This window comes from Perognathus longimembris, chromosome 20, assembly GCF_023159225.1.
Source record: "Perognathus longimembris pacificus isolate PPM17 chromosome 20, ASM2315922v1, whole genome shotgun sequence".
NCBI classification, from domain to species: Eukaryota; Metazoa; Chordata; class Mammalia; order Rodentia; family Heteromyidae; genus Perognathus; species Perognathus longimembris.
The window spans coordinates 45,430,187-45,446,187 of NC_063180.1; the positions used below are offsets into that span (position 1 = coordinate 45,430,187).

At 64.8% G+C, this 16,001-nt stretch overlaps 2 protein-coding genes across 2 annotated transcripts in view; both read right to left on the bottom strand.

The window, feature by feature from the left end:
• Window positions 1-475: 475 nt before the first annotated feature.
• Window positions 476-7,179, bottom strand: Fbxo22 (F-box protein 22). Its single transcript, XM_048369081.1, is given in 6 exon segments — window positions 476-831; window positions 3,516-3,611; window positions 6,126-6,213; window positions 6,798-6,835; window positions 6,838-6,935; window positions 7,013-7,179. Coding segments are annotated over 6 exon segments (795 nt in total). The 5' UTR covers window positions 7,132-7,179.
• A 1,860-nt stretch (window positions 7,180-9,039) lies between these two features.
• Window positions 9,040-16,001, bottom strand: part of Ube2q2 (ubiquitin conjugating enzyme E2 Q2) — a 29,953-nt gene continuing 22,991 nt past the window's right edge. The window contains exons 9-13 of the mRNA XM_048329998.1: window positions 15,793-15,851; window positions 12,534-12,582; window positions 12,319-12,414; window positions 11,675-11,741; window positions 9,040-9,235 (exon numbers count right to left, since the gene is read on the bottom strand). Of these exons, the coding sequence (XP_048185955.1) occupies window positions 9,204-9,235; window positions 11,675-11,741; window positions 12,319-12,414; window positions 12,534-12,582; window positions 15,793-15,851 (303 nt within the window). The 3' untranslated portion in view covers window positions 9,040-9,203. The remainder of the gene's footprint in view (window positions 9,236-11,674; window positions 11,742-12,318; window positions 12,415-12,533; window positions 12,583-15,792; window positions 15,852-16,001) is intronic.

The window sequence follows — 16,001 nt, forward strand, 5'->3', positions numbered from 1 at the left end:
GCCCCGGCTGCCGGGCCGGGTCCGCGTGGCCTCGGGAAGCTTCCCGCCCGCCGCGGGGAGGCCGGGGTGAACCCCGCGGGGACGCGGGACCCACGGACGGTGGTCCCTGGGGAGCGCGCAGGCACGGCGACCCCGCAGGGCCCGGCGGGCGGAGCCAGGTCCTCGGGAGGGCTCAGGGCCGCGTCTCCAGGAAGCAGGCCTGGGCGCGCGTGTGCGTGCCAAACCACGCGTGGGGCGCCGGTGCCAGGCCCGCCCTGGCAGCCGGGAGCAGCCGCGAAGGCCCCGGCGCACAGTACAGTGCGCACGCCACTCCCCCCTGCCACTCCCCCCTGCTCGGCACACCAGACTCCCCAGGGCTGGGCGCACTCAGCCGGCCCGACGCGGGCTGGTGCTGGGGCCGCTCCGCTCCCCGCCGCGCAGGGGCGGCGCCCTCCCCCTCCCCACGTGGCGCGGGGCTCCCGAGCTTCCGCCTCCCTCAGCGGCCTCCCCCAAGTCCCGCCTTCCTCACAGCGGCCTCCCTCAAGTCCCGCCTCCCGCACTTCCGGCCTCTGCACTTCCGGCCCCCTCCCCAGGCTACCCCCGGGCTGCTCAGCGGCGCGCGGCAGGTGGCCGCCTTCCCAGCGGCCCCGCCCCGGGCCGCCCTCCCTCCGCCGCGGGCCGGCTTACCCACTTGGCTGAGCTGCTGCCTCTCCAGGGGCGAGTTCTTGGGGTCCTTAATGAAGTGGAAGGGCCGGATGGTGATGCCTTCCACGTGCGGAAACAGCAGCGCGAAGCCCGACTCTCCGATCTCCACCTCCTGCGGCCGGCTGCCCGCGGAGCCCATGGGGGTCACTGGGGGAGAGGGGGCGGCTCACCCACGGGCCCGCCGGAGGCCCGGAGGCCGAGGCGCTGCCGTTCCCGCTTCTCGACGGGGCGAGGCTCGGCGCTCAGCTCCCCGTGACCCACGCGCACGCCCGCACCGTGTCGGGGTGGGGCTGGAGCAGCCACCTCGTCAGCACCTGACCCGGTGCCCCGCGATGCCCGCTTCCACCCACCGGCCGGCCGGCGCTCCACACCCGAGCCACGCCTCCAACACCCGAGGAAACGCTTTTATCAACAGAGTACACAACGCACTGGAAAGAACGCCGTGGCCATCCAAAAGAATGCAGAATAAACAACGGGCTGTTTAAGAATTCCACTAGAGAGCTGCTGGAATTACTGATGTTCACGTAACATGAATGAACATTAAAAACGTGACATCGGGCTGGGGATATGGCCTAGTGGCAAGAGTGCCTGCCTCGGATACACGAGGCCCTAGGTTCGATTCCCCAGCACCACATATACAGAAAACGGCCAGAAGCGGCGCTGTGGCTCAAGTGGCAGAGTGCTAGCCTTGAGCAAAAAGAAGCCAGGGACAGTGCTCAGGCCCTGAGTCCAAGGCCCAGGACTGGCCAAAAAAAAAAAAAAAAAAAAAAAACGTGACATGGGTGGATGCCGCCGGCTCACCCCTGTCGTCCGAGCTATTCAGGAGGCTGAGCTCTGAAGATCACAGTTCAAAGCCAAAGCCAGCCCAGGCAAGAAAGGCCATGAGACTCTTGCCTCCAGTGAACTCAAGGGGTGAAAAATGTATTAATTGACATTAGCTGCATATTCTGCTTCTGTAAACCTGCTTGCTGTCCCCTCGCCCCCCCCCCCCCCCGCCCTTTCCCTAGAAGCAAGTAATACGGTTCAGACAGCTGGGTGACAAATACCATTAGAAACCCTTCCAGAAAGAGCCTCTGGCCCGAGTTTCGAGATCAGCAATAAAACCTTCCCAAAAGGGCTGGGAATGTGGCCTAGTGGCAAGAGTGCTTGCCTCGTATACATGAGGCCCTGGGTTCGATTCCTCAGCACCACATATACAGAAAATGGCCAGAAGTGGTGCTGTGGCTCAAGTGGCAGAGTGCTAGCCTTGAGCAAAAAAGAAGCCAGGGACAGTGCTCAGGCCTTGAGTTCATGGACTAGAACTGGCCAAAAAAAAAAAACCTTCCAGAACTACCCCACCCCCGGGGAATGTTCCAGAATTCTGTCAGGTCGCCCTAATCCAAAGGTAACCGTTAGTTAGGAAAAACCAGATGCCGGCACACACAGATGTGAGTCGACATAAGGAACCGCGAGACCCCTGGACGTCCTCCCCCATCACGTAGGAGAGCGTCCCCCGGTCACCAGCCCACAACGCCAAACGCACGTGAGCACCTGCCACCCTGCTTAGGATTTGTCTTTAAAAATCCCTGGTTTGTGGGCTGGGAATATGGCCTAGTGGCAAGAGCGCTCGCCTCCTACACGTGAAGCTCTCAGTTCCATTCCCCAGCACCACATATATGGAAAACGGCCAGAAGGGGCGCTGTGGCTCAGGTGGCAGAGTGCTAGCCTTGAGCGGGAAGAAATCAGGGATGGTGCTCAGGCCCTGAGTTCAAGCCTCATGACCAACAAAGAAAACAAGCCAAAACAGAAAGCAAGAACCCAGGACTGGCCAAAAAAAAAAAAAAAAATTCCCCGCTTGGAGAGCTCGGGCCGCTGTCCACACCCGACCCCCCCGCTTGGAGAGCTCCGGCCGCTGTCCACACCCGACCCCCCCCCCCCCCCCGCTTGGAGAGCTCCGGCCGCTGTCCACACCCGACCCCCCCCCCCCCCCGCTTGGAGAGCTCCAGCCGCTGTCCACACCCGACCCCCCCCCCCCCCCCCCGCTTGGAGAGCTCCGGCCGCTGTCCACACCCGACCCCCCCCCCCCCCCCGCTTGGAGAGCTCGGGCCGCTGTCCACACCCGAACCCCCCCGCTTGGAGAGCTCGGGCCGCTGTCCACACCCAACACCCCCCCCCCCCCCCCCCCCCCCCCGCTTGGAGAGCTGTCCACACCCGCTGCGCCCGGGCTCGAGCTTGCTTCCAATAAAGTCCCTTTGCCTGTGCACCGGGTCTCGTTACTCTGGGGGTCGTCACGGGGTCTCCAATTCTGGGCACTTCAGAAGCACCAGAAAACGAAGCGGAGCCGTGGCTCAAAGGGTGGATCGCTGGCCTTGGGCAGAAGAGCTCAGGGACAGCACCCAGGCCCTGAGTTCAAGCCTCATGACCAACAAAGAAAGCAAGCCAAAACAAAAAGCAAGAAACATGTTAAATACTAAACCCATCTTTAAAGCATTTCTGTTGAATGAAAGACTAAAGGGGATGGCATTCAGCAACGGGAGCACCAACTCAATGCCACAGACCCGAACCGAGCAGGAACGAACAAGGACACGGATCCGTGCCTCTTACTGTTCACATCTTCTAATCTGGGGAGGTGGAGTGAGGTCCTCCTCTGCTTCCACGCGGCTGGAAGCCTGGAGATCTGAAACGCTGACCACAGCTGACACGCACAGCCAACCGCAGTGCCCCGGCAAGGGGGCCTGACTACCGCACTGTGGACAAGCTCAACGATAAACGCGCCTCTCAGCTGAGGTGAGCTGCCCTTGGGGGACAGGACGCTGCGGGGGGGGGGGGGGGGGAGCTGCTGCTCTTCTCACCTACGATTCCTGGGGTCACGATGCCAAGGACTTCGCACTGCTTTGGAAATAGCTTCTCGAGCGCAAAGGCTGTCTCCATACTTGTCCTTTTCCTTGCTGGGACACAGAAGCAAAATGATTAAATAGCATCCATTGCAGGTCCAACGTGACCCTGCGCACAAGGCGAACACCGGCATTCTGCACGCGCAGAACACGCTACAGGAACGCTGTGTGGCTGGACTCCAGTCTGCGGTCCAGCCGTTTCGCTGCCATGCCACAGCTGGCCTGGGGTGTGCCGGAGGGCAGACCTGCTGCCCTGGCTGAGCTCCTGGGTGATGGGGACCCTGCACTGCTGGGGCTCAGGCCGCACCCCAGTGCCCGGACGCATAGCTCCAGCACGGGCCCCGGACACACAAAGCACTAAAAGTCATGTGTTCTGCTTAAAAGAATAAAGAGGGGCTGAGAATATGGCCGAGCGCAGGAATGCTGCCTCCCATACATGGAGCCCTGGGTTCGATTCCCCAGCACCACATAGATAGAAAAGGCCAGAGGTGGTGCCGTGGCTCACGTGGCAGAGTGCTAGCCTGGAGCAAAAGAAGCCAGGGACAGGGCTCAGGCCCCGAGTCCAAGCCCCAGGACTGGCAAAATAAATTTAATTAAAAAAATAAAAAATAAAAAGAATTGCCTGCACCCAGCACCTGGGGCTCCCGCCTGTAATCCCGGGATGAGACCTGAGTGGGTCCGTGGGAAGCCAACATGGGAAGGTAAGTCTGTGCCGCTCTGATGTCTACATAACCACCAACAAAATCAGCACGTGGAGTTGTCGAGCGCCAGCCGTGAGCGAAAGGCTCAGGGACAGGGCCCGGGCTCTGAGTTCGAGCCTCAGGACCAGTCCCAAAGAAAAGCACCGCTTGGAGGATCAAGGCTTTTTTTTTTTTTTTTTTTTTTTTTTTTTTTTTGTGCCGTCCTGGGCCTTGGACTCAGGGCCTGAGCACTGTCCCTGGCTTCTTTTTCCTCAAGGCTAGCACTCTGCCACTTGAGCCACAGCGCCGCTTCTGGCCGTTTTCTGTATATGTGGTGCTGGGGAATCGAACCTAGGGCCTCGTGTATCCGAGGCAGGCACTCTTGCCGCTAGGCTACATCCCCAGCCCCGGATCAAGGCTTTCAAAGCAAGGGAAAACCTCCCCCTTTCACAATCCGTATGAAGCGTGCGACGTGAGCCGCCGTCGGGCCACGCTCGTCCCACACACGCGCGTGCACGCCCACGACAGTCGGCTTCACGTCTCCTCCTCTCGGTTCTCACACGTTTACATTTCTACCCAGCAATCAGCTTCGGAACAATGGTGTGCACGCGCACACTGCACTCCGGCCCCTACCCCGGCCCCTACCCCCCCCTCGGGCACGGTCCTCCCTCGAGCACAGCGAGGAGGAGGCCGGTGCTGTCCTCCAGCTCCTCCCGCGCCCCGGAGCCGCGCGGATCCCCTCTTATCTCCAGGCCTGAATAACAGTGCACTGTGTAACAAGATAGGCAGCCCTTCATCGCCCAGAACCACGCTGCGTGCGGGGGGCGCTGACCCGAGGGGGGGGACAGCGGGGGGGGGCAGGGGGATGACCCGAGGGGGGGGACAGCGGGGGGGGGGCAGGGTGGGTGACCCCACTCCTGGGGGGACAGCGGGAGGGGGGCAGGGTGGGTGACCCGACTCCTGGGGGGACAGCAGGGGGGGCAGGGTGGGTGCCCCGACTCCTGGGGGGACAGCAGGGGGTGCAGGGTGGGGTGCCCCGACTCCTGGGGGGGGACAGCAGGGGGGGCAGGGTGGGTGACCCGACGCCTGGGGGAACAGCAGGGGGTGCAGGGTGGGTGCCCCGACTCCTGGGGGGACAGCAGGGGGTGCAGGGTGGGTGCCCCGACTCCTGGGGGGACAGCAGGGGGTGCAGGGTGGGTGCCCCGACTCCTGGGGGGACAGCAGGGGGTGCAGGGTGGGTGCCCCGACTCCTGGGGGACAGCAGGGGGGGCAGGGTGGGTGACCCGACTCCTGGGGGGACAGCAGGGGGGCAGGGTGGGTGACCCGACTCCTGGGGGGACAGCAGGGGGGCAGGGTGGGTGACCCGACTCCTGGGGGGACAGCAGGGGGGCAGGGTGGGTGACCCGACTCCTGGGGGGACAGCAGGGGGGGCAGGGTGGGTGCCCCGACTCCTGGGGGGACAGCAGGGGGGGCAGGGTGGGTGACCCGACTCCTGGGGGGACAGCAGGGGGTGCAGGGTGGGTGACCTGACACCTGGTGGGACAGCATGGGGGGCAGGGGAGCTGACCCGACTCCTGGGGGGACAGCAGGGGGGCAGGGTGGGTGCCCTGACTCCTGGGGGGACAGCAGGGGGGCAGGGTGGGTGCCCCGACTCCTGGGGGGACAGCAGGGGGGCAGGGGGGCTGACCCGACTCCGGGAATGGTGTGAGGTTCCCCCCCCCCTGGGGGCTCCACGCAGATGCTGCTGTTCCGGTCTGCGCCCAGTGCCTGTGTCGCCTGGGAAGCGGCACACCCGACGGCGGTTACCCCCTCCGACCCCCTTCTCTGAGTGGCGTCCACTCCTCCGGCCACACCTCCCGCTTTCCCGCCCGCCCCGCCGGGCACGCACCTCTCTTGTGGCCGTGGCACTCCTCCAGCCCGATGAACGTCTCCGAGTCGGCCATGTAGAGCACCGTGCGCGGCAGGACGTGGACGCGCTGCGAGGGAACGAACGCACCGGCCTGGCCCTGAGCCGCCCGCGCCCCCGGGGCACCGAGCGCCCGGCACCCCCGCGCTCACCTCGGGAGCTCATCCGTCACGGAAACGGCGGGCCTCACAGTGGCCTCCCGGGATCGGACGTGGCGGGGGCAGGACCCCCCGTCCCCGCCCCCCCCCCCCCCCCCCCCCCCGTCCCGTGTTCCTAGGGCCTAGCACACCTTCCAGCCTTCCCGGCGCCCCCTCCCCCGCGGCCCCTCTGCGGCCCCGCCCCTCCCAGCGCTCCCTCTGCGGCCCCGCCCCTCCCGGCGCCCCCGTCCCTCCGCGGCCCCGCCCCCTCGCCCCGGGCCCCGCCCCCTCCCGGCACCCCTCCCCCGCGGCCCCTCTGCGGCCCCGCCCCTCCCAGCGCTCCCTCTGCGGCCCCGCCCCTCCCAGCGCTCCCTCTGCGGCCCCGCCCCTCCCCGGCGCCCCCGCCCCTCGCCCCGTCCCTCCAGGCGTACCGTCCCCCGCCCCCTCCGCGGCCCCGCCCCCTCCCGGCGCCCCCTTCCCCCCCGCCCCCCGCAGCCCCGCGCACGCGCGCGCGCACCTCCAGCTCCTCGGCCGCGGCGTGCAGCAGGCAGTGCGGGCCAGGGCCCGGGCGGCGGGGCGGCTGGCGGAGATCCAGGTGAGGCGGCGGCGGGCCCGCAGCGCCCGGCGCGCACACTCGCTCCACAGGCGGCACACGCTGGGGACGCAAAGGCCCGGGGTCGCCGAGTCCCGGCGCGGCCTCCCCGCCCGCCCGCCGCCCGCCCCGCCCCGCACCTGGCCACCCGCAGCAGCGCCTTGGCGGGCAGGAAGCTGAACACGCGCTCCACCACCTCCGTGAGGCCGCTCAGCACGCAGGCGCCCCGCGGGCCCGCCGAGGGGCCCGCCGCCTCCATTCCTGCGCCCGCCCCGCCGGAGCCCCGCGCCCGCTACGGCGGCCCGGAGGAGTCGAGGGAGCCCGCGGCCTGGCCCGGCCCGGCGCCGGCCCTGCGCAGGCGCGCGCCGCGTACGCGGGAAGGGGCGGGGCCGGGAAGGGGCGGGGCCGCGCGCGGCCCGGGGGCGGAGCCTTGAGCCCAGGCCCCGCTGGAGGCCGCGCTTCCACCAGGCTGCGGGAGCCTCCTTCCTTCCCTCCCTTTCTCCCTCCCCCCCTCCTTCCTCCCCCCCCCCCCCCCCCGTGCTGACCTGTGATCTCTCTTCACCCCGGACCGGCCGCCGGCTGGCTGTGCTCCCCGCCGCGCCCCAATGCAGGCCCTCGAAGCCCCCCGGGCGCGCTTGGAGAAGGCGCGGAAATGCCCCACATTGTAGGGCGAACACGCACCCCGCCTGGGCAGGAGGCGGGGAGCTGACACCCCCGGCCCGGGCACCCCCCACGGAGAGGGGAGCAAGGCCCCACCGGATCCCGGCCTCTCCGGCCCCGCCACGCCGCGACCCTCCGCGCCCCCCCCCCCCAGGGCCTCTCGAGGGAAAGGTCACAACGTCCGCACCCACCCCCCAGGGCCTCAGGAGGGAAAGGTGACAACGTCATTTTAAACCGTTCTTTATTCATCAACTTGATGCAAGTTCACAAAAGTCACTGTACACTGCCAAGATAAGTCTGCGACCAAAAGATGTAAAAAGCACGCCAGACTGCAGCTGTCCACCCGCAGGTGCTGGGGACAGAGTCCACTCAGCCGTGGCCTACGGGGCCTCACGATTTAAAGCTAAAGTCCTGCCTCGCCACCGCCGTGACCCCAGCAATCAGAACTTCACACACGCCGAGTCACCGAGTGAGCAAGAATGCTGGGAAACGTGTACCTTCTAGAAACCCTCCTCGCCAACACGGGGAGGGAAGAAATGAAGCGCACGCGGTGACGTGGAGATGCCAAGGGTCTTGATGGCGATCGGAGAGCAAAATGCCCAAGAAACGCTTTCCAGCTTTGTACAAGATTCCTGCAGAAAATTGTGCTTCTGGTTTCTTTGTAAAAGTGCTTAATAACCACAATTTGTGTCTAAATCAAATGGGCTTATAGATTTTCAAAAGGAGTTACTGGGCTGGGCATGTGGCTTAGGGCTGGGCCGCTCACCTACCGTGCATGAGGCCCTGGGTTCGATTCCTCGGCACCACATACGCAGAAGAAGCCAGAAGTGGCACCGTGGCTCAAGAGGTAGAGTGCTAGCCTTGAGCAAAAGGAAGAAGCCAGGGGACAGCGCTCAGGCCAAAAAAGTAAAAATTTAAAAAGTTACCAATCAAAGAAAGTGTCAAAATAGAGAGCGCATGTGTTTGTGCCAGATTTTCTAGAAGGGACCAGTTCGAGTTCCTGTTAAATCTTTGCTGCAAAAGCCACTGCTCTGACTAGGGCAAAAACAATTCTGAGAATCCGAATTAGGGAGCTTTTTGTACCTAGCCCTCAGTGTTGCAGATTCCAGGAGTCCGTCTCCGTGCCGATCCGCTTACAGGATTATTTATTACCTCAGGACAGCCTCCGAAGTGACCAGCTCTCCTCTGCACTGGTTCTTCATCAACCCTGAACAGGACCCTGGGAGGCGGCCCAGCCCGGGGGTGTGGGGTGGGGTCAGAGCCAGCCGCCCTCCCCTCCCCTCCCCCTGCTCCCCCGGGCTTCCTTCCGCCAGGCAGTAGTGCAGCACAACCTCGTCACGTTGCCATCCGAACAAAGAACAAAGAAAAGGACCAAGTTCAGCACTTTAATAACAGTAGGGCTTCCTGTCACTCTTTTGGCAATGGAGTGTCAGACCTGGGAAAGGCGATGGCTTGGAAGATCTGCCATTTCCTAAACTGACACCGGGTGTCCTTTCCGGCGGGCGGGGGCGCGGGCGGGGGCTGGCGGGGACGAGGCTGCCGCTCCGCTCCACTGGGGAGGACGGGGAGCAGGCAGGGGCGCCCCGCTGCGCGTCGGCGGGCCCCGTGGCTGGCACTCAAGGCGGTGTCGGGGCGCTGGGGAGGTCTCGGCAGTCGCACGGTGGGCGCCGGCTAGCCATCTTCCTTCGGGGGCGTGTACCAGCCTGGAAGGGAACGGAAGGGGGGGGGTGTCAGGCGGCGGGGCGGGGAGGAGCCGCGGAGCGGCACAGCTTCGGGGCTCCCTGCCCTGCATCTCAACGTGGGGAGAACTGGGTGCCAGCAGCTCCCGCCCGCCGTCCCAGCTACTCAGGAGGCTGAGATCCGAGGATGGCGGTTCAAAGCCAGCCCGGGCAGGGAAGGCCGTGAGCTGCTCATCTCCAAGGAGCCACCAGAGAACCCAGAAGTGGCGCTGCGGCTCAGGTGGCACAGCGCCAGCCTGGAGATGAAGAGCTCAGGGACGGCGCCCGGGCCCCGAGCTCGAGTCCCAGGACCGCCACCAACGCCACCACCACCGCCACCACCACCACCCCACACCGCCGTGGCCTTCTGGGCTGAGCTCTCCGCACATGTCAAGACCACCACCCGTGTGACAAAGGCATACAGTGCCACCTGTCAGTTAAAAATAAAAACGAGGGGGCTGGGAATATGGCCTAGTGGCAAGAGCGCTGGCCTCCTACACATGAAGCTCTCAGTTCGATTCCCCAGCGCCACATCTATGGAAAACAGCCAGAAGGGGTGCTGTGGCTCAGGTGGCAGAGTGCTAGCCTTGAGCAAAAAGAAGCCAGGGACAGTGCTCAGGCCCTGAGTCCAAGGCCCAGGACTGGCCAAAAAAATAAAAAATAAAAATAAAAACGAGGGGGGCTGGGGATATAGCCTAGTGGCAAGAGTGCCTGCCTCGGATACACGAGGCCCTAGGTTCGATTCCCCAGCACCACATATACAGAAAACGGCAGAAGAGGTGCTGTGGCTCAAGTGGCAGAGTGCTAGCCTTGAGCGGGAAGAAGCCAGGGACAGTGCTCAGGCCCTGAGTCCAAGGCCCAGGACTGGCCAAAAAAAAATAAATAAATAAAAAATAAAAACGAGGGCTGAGAGCGGGGCTTAGCAGAAGAGTCTTGCCTAGCATGCACAAGGCTCTGGGTTCGATTCCTCAGTGCCAGAAGTGGTGTGCTGTGGCTCAAGGTAGAGCAAAAAGAGCTCAGGGACAGTGCTCAGGCCCTGAGTTCAAGCCCAAGGACTGATTCTAAGTTGTATAAGATATTATCGAAATGAAGAAAAATTTAAACCCAGAGGTAGCTCTTTTGATTCTCAGCCCGCCACTCCGCGAGCCCTGCTAAGCTTACACACTGCCCTCTCGCACGTGCAGCTTCTGTGAATGGCGGGTTACAATGTCTGACTTAAGAAAGGAGAAGGAGCCGGGCACGGTGGCTCACGCCTGTCATCCTAACTGCTCTGGAGGCTGAGCTCGGAGGGTCACAGTTTGAAGCCAGCCTGGGCAGAAAAGTCCAGGAGACTAATCTCTCATAAACTACTTAGAAAAAGGCAGAAATGGTGCCGTGGCTCAAGTGGTAGAACGCTAGCTGTCTCGACAATGAGAGCACAGAGAGGCTCAGGGACAGTGCCCAGGCGGAGTTCAAGCCCCAGAACCTGCAAAAAAGACAGACAGGCAGGCAGACAGACAGACAGAATGAAGGAGGGAGAGAGGGGAGGCGGGCGGGGCGCGGCACCAGGGGCTCACACCCGCCACCCTAGCTCTTCAGGAGACACAGATGGGAGGATGTTGGTTTGAGGCAGGACGGGCGGGAGGTCCCTGAGACGCTCCTCTCCCTGGAGCCGCCACACAGCCGGAAGTGGCGCTGTGGCTCAAGGGGTCGAGCGCCGGCCTTGAGCAGAGAAGCTGGGGATGGCGCCCGCGTAAGCAGGGCAAGGAAGCAGCGGTGACTGTGCGCAAGCGTGCGGCAGCACGTGGCCCTGGGCGGAGCTTGGGGGTGAGCGCCCCCCCGAGGGGCGGCCCGGAGGGACGGCCGGCCTGCTCCCCGGGGACGCAGCGGGCCGCCCTGGCGCCCAGCTACAGCGGCGGGGCGCGCTTGCCCGCCGGCTCCCACCTTTGGCCGCGGTGGGCCAGAGGCATCGCAGGCTACCGGACGCCCCTTCCACCAAGCGCGCGGGGAACCCCGCACCCCGTCCAGGCCACGAGCCCGATGGGAGGCACGTTAAGGAAGGGGTATTCTGCTGCGAGGGATGGAATGAAACTGCGAGGGGCAGCACAGAACCCGGGTCCTGACGCTGCCGTGCGGACCCCAGCGCGTATTTGGGGGGGAGGTGATACTTCACTGAACTGAGGGGCGCCGTCCTGGCGCAGGCTGGTGCTGCACTGCTGAGCCACAGCTTTTCACCCTGGCTGTTTTGGGGGACAGGGTCCCCCTCCCCCTCCTGCCTGGCCGGTGACGGAGGCCCGCCGCCACGCCCAGCGTCTCGGGCTGTGCTTTCCTAGGCTGGCCGGGGCCCCGCTGGAGCCGGGGGGGCCCGGCCTCCGTCCCCGGGGGGCCAGGGTCCCGGCGCCGGCACGGGCGGGCAGAGGCGGCAGCGGCGCCGGCGCCACGTACCGTTCTTCTCGTGGATCTGCACGATGGAGTTGTAGGACTGCTGGGCTCGGGCGAGGTTATACTGATTCTGAAAGAGAAGGGCACAGACTCAATCGCCCGGGCAAAGCAGGCCACGCGCGCGGCACGGCAGGCTACGGACGCTCAGGAGGGGGAGCGCCGGGGGCTCAACACCGCCGCGCCTGAGGCCCCCGGGCCACGCCCGGCACTACAGGAGCGGAAAGCAAAACCACGCTCGTCACTACAGGAGCAGGAAGCAAAACCACGCCCGTCACTACAGGAGAAGAAAGCAAAACCACGCCCGTCACTACAGGAGCAGGAAGCAAAACCACGCTCGTCACTACAGGAGCGGAAAGCAAAACCACGCCCGTCACTACAGGAGCAGGAAGCAAAACCTGGGCTTTGATAGGAATCGGCTCGCTCCTCTAGCCCTCCGCCCCGGGACAGTGGCCCCCTCGCGGGGACGACAGGAAGTGGCCGTGGCCTCCGGGGAGGGTGCGGTGCGGGGGTCTCCGCGCATTAGCCAGGGCAGCGCCGCCTCTCCGGAAGCCTCCGGCACACTGGCAGAGAGTGGCAGGTGCCCCGCTTCGCTCGGGGCGGGGCGGATCCCGGGCGGGGTGTGAGGGTCTTTAGAAGCCAACCCGTACCTTATTCGCCCCGAACTGCACCCGGGCCTTGCCCTTGACCAGGGTGGCGTTGATCTGCATGATGACGGACTCGATGGAGTAGGCGCTGCTCCAGCCCTGCGGGGAGGGGGAGGGGAAGCGCGGCGCCGCTGAAACGATCCACACCGCAAGACCCGGCGGCTCCCGGAGCAGGCGGCCCCCCTCAGGGTCACGGGGTGCGAGGATGGCTCCGTTACCTGCTTGGTGAGAAGCTCCATGCACAGTGCGCCTCCTCCCAACACGTACCTGCAAGACACGGGGACTCGGCTCGCCACGCACGCCGCGCCCTGCGCGGGGCCACCAGACACGGCCGGCGGGGCTGCCCGGCCGCCAACACGGCCCGCCACGCCACCCGACCCACGACCACGCCACCCGGCCCGCCACGCCACCCGGCCCGCCACGCCACCCGACCCACGACCACGCCACCCGACCCACGACCACACCACCCGGCCCGCCACGCCACCCAGCCCGCCACCCGACCCACGACCACGCCACCCGACCCACGACCATGCCACCCGACCCACGACCACGCCACCCCGGCCCGCCAGGCCACCCGACCCACGACCACGCCACCCGACCCACGACCACGCCACCCGGCCCGCCACGTCACGTGACCCGCCAGGCCACATGACCCACAACCATGCCACCCGGCCCGCCACGTCACATGACCTGCCAGGCCACAGGGCCCGCCACGCCACATGACCCACCGGGCTTCTTGGTAATGGAATCTCTCCTGACTCACAAGATGTGACAAACTAAGAACTCAGTCAGGTGCCGGCGGCCCCCGCCCGTCATCCCGGCCACTCGGGGCTGAGATCTGAGGATCGCGGTTCAAAGCCCGCCTGGGCAGGAGAGTCCCTGAGGCTCTCCCTCCAGTGAGCCACCAGAGCGGGAAGTGGAGTGTGGTCCCCGCGGCAGAGCGCCGGCCTGGAGCAGGAAGCTCAGGGGCGGAGCCCAGGCCCCGCACCAGCGCACAGAAACCAACGCAACCGAAGAGCTCAGTCCCACGCCTCGCCTTGCCGACGGGGCGGCCCGGGGCCCCACACCCCCGCACCGGGCACGGGGCTGCGGGGGCCTCCAGGACACCCAGCCCCCTCCAGGCCTCCCCACTGCCGAGGCTCCCAAGTCAACGTCGACAGCAAGCGTCCGCCTTTCCTCCTGCCTCAAACAAAACACGCGGCTGCCACGCACCCACGCGGCACCGCGGCTCACGGTGTGTCTGGACGGACGGACGGCGGGTGTGCGAGCCGGCTCCCCGCCACTCCGTTCCCGTTCCCAGCGCTCCCGTGACAGGCGGAGCCACGGCGCTGCGGAGGACGCAGGGCCATCGCTGAAGGGCACACCCGAGACAGGGCTTCCAGAACCTTCCGGAAGGAGGGAGGGGTGCAGCCCGGACGCTGACTATAGAAATGCACTTAACGTGCCCTCTAAGAGGGTAGATGGCATCATAAGGTTTCGTTTGTAAAAAGCTAGTTTTATTTACTAGGTTGACTACAATGAGAGAAAGAAACAGGGTAGGAGACGCACAAGAAACAAAACAGAGCGTGTGAACAGAGAGGACACGCCGCTGCTGCGGGGCGGGGCGGGGCGGGGCTCGCTTGGAAACCAGCAGGGAGGACGAAGCCAGGCCTGCCCCGCACACAGGGCTCGGGCCGTCCCCGCAGCCCCGGCCTGGCCGGCGTCACCGAGTGTGGGCAGCCTGGACCCCCCCAGCCGCCAGGCAGGCCCTCCAGATGCAAGGCCTCAGTGGGGGTGGCCTCTAAGACACTCCCCCCTTCTGTCCCTCCCCCCTCCCGGCTGGGTTAACTGACACCCCCTCCCCCACTGCGGGACACAGGTGCCCACGCGGCAGAGATGGGCACAAAGAGCCGGGGACCCCCCTCCCCCACCCCCTCCCCCACCCCCTCCCCCACTGCGGGACACAGGTGCCCACGCGGCAGAGATGGGCACAAAGAGCCAGGGACCCCCCTCCCCCACCCCCTCCCCCACCCCCTCCCCCACTGCGGGACACAGGTGCCCACGCGGCGAAGATGGGCACGGAGAGCCGGGGACCCCCCTCCCCCACCCCCTCCCCCACTGCAGGACACAGGTGCCCACAGATGGGCACGGAGAGCCGGGGACCCCCTCCCCCACCCCCTCCCCCACTGCAGGACACAGGTGCCCACAGATGGGCACGGAGAGCCGGGACCCTCCCACCCCTCCCCCACTGCGGGACACAGGTGCCCACGCGGCAGAGATGGGCACGGAGAGCCGGGGACCCCCTCCCCCACCCCCTCCCCCACTGCGGGACACAGGTGCCCACGCGGCAGAGATGGGCACGGAGAGCCGGGACCCTGATGCTGTTTCAGGCCCCCATCCTTCTTTTGGGGGCACCTGGCGTCGCCCCTGAGCTTTTTTGCTACCACTTAAGCCCGAGCTCCACTTGCAGCGTTCTGGATGCTTCCTTGGAGAGGAGAGTCCTGCCAGGGCTGGCGTTGAACCTTGAAAGGATAGGCGTGGGCCACGGCGCGGCGCCCACCGTGGGTGCTTTGAACTTAAACGCCATTGTCACCATCATCAGAAGGACCCCACCTTTCGATGCGCATCACCACACCATGGTCCCCCCACAAGCAGCCAAGCCCAGGAACATTCTGCGACTCCACGGCCCTTTACGAGAAGTGAGGGGAAACTGAGGAAAACCAGACCTGACAACTATGATCTGCAGAGGGAACTGGGGCTCCCGGGCAGGCGATTCCAGGGTGTTCGCAATGCCCGGCCCAGCCGAGCGCGGGCAAGCAAGGGTCAGAGCACGACGTCCCCGAAATCCCCAACCACAATTCCCGCTCGAGAAACACTCTTTTTATGAGACGATGGATGGAGGGTCGGTAGGTGGGCATTACACACACACACACACACACACACACACGCACGCACGCACGCACGCAGACCCCGGTCTGGCCCTGAACTCGCCATCTTCTTGCCTCCATCTCCCAAGTACCAGGACTGCTGGCATGCGCCTCCACCCCGTCCAATCGCGGAGGGCTTGGTTGGTGTTGGATGGGGGGCCTGGGCGCTGCCCCTGAGCTGCTTTTACTCACGGCTACCACCTGACCACTTGAGCCACAGCGCCACATCTACTTTTTGTTTTGTTTTGTAATTTATGACAGATAAAAGAGTTTCACGGACTTTCCTGCCTAGGCTTGGCTTTGAACCAGGACCCTCAGATCTCAGTCTCCTGAGCAGCCAGGATGGCCGGCGTGAGCTACCAGTGCCTAGTGACACTCCATTTTTAAATGATAAGCATACAAGTAGGAACCACTGGAAACTGCCAGGAACAAATCAACGGTTCATAGCAATGACTCTGACAACGGGCCCCAAACCCAGCCCTGAATACGCGCCCGCCACCATTGAACTGGCTCTCCTCGTGATTCCGATGCACACTTAACATCTGAAAGAAAATTAATCACTTCAACTTACCCTCCGGAGAGGACGGGAAAGACCACTCGAACAAAGGGAGGATCGAATGGGAAGTTATCCTAGAAAGCACAAGTTTCATTCATTTTAGGAACACCCTCAACATTGTACTATGGAGCGGATTTTAAAATAACCTAGAAAGCGGGGCTGGGGATATAGCCTAGTGGCAAGAGTGCCTGCCTCGGATACACGAGGCCCTGGGTTCGATTCCC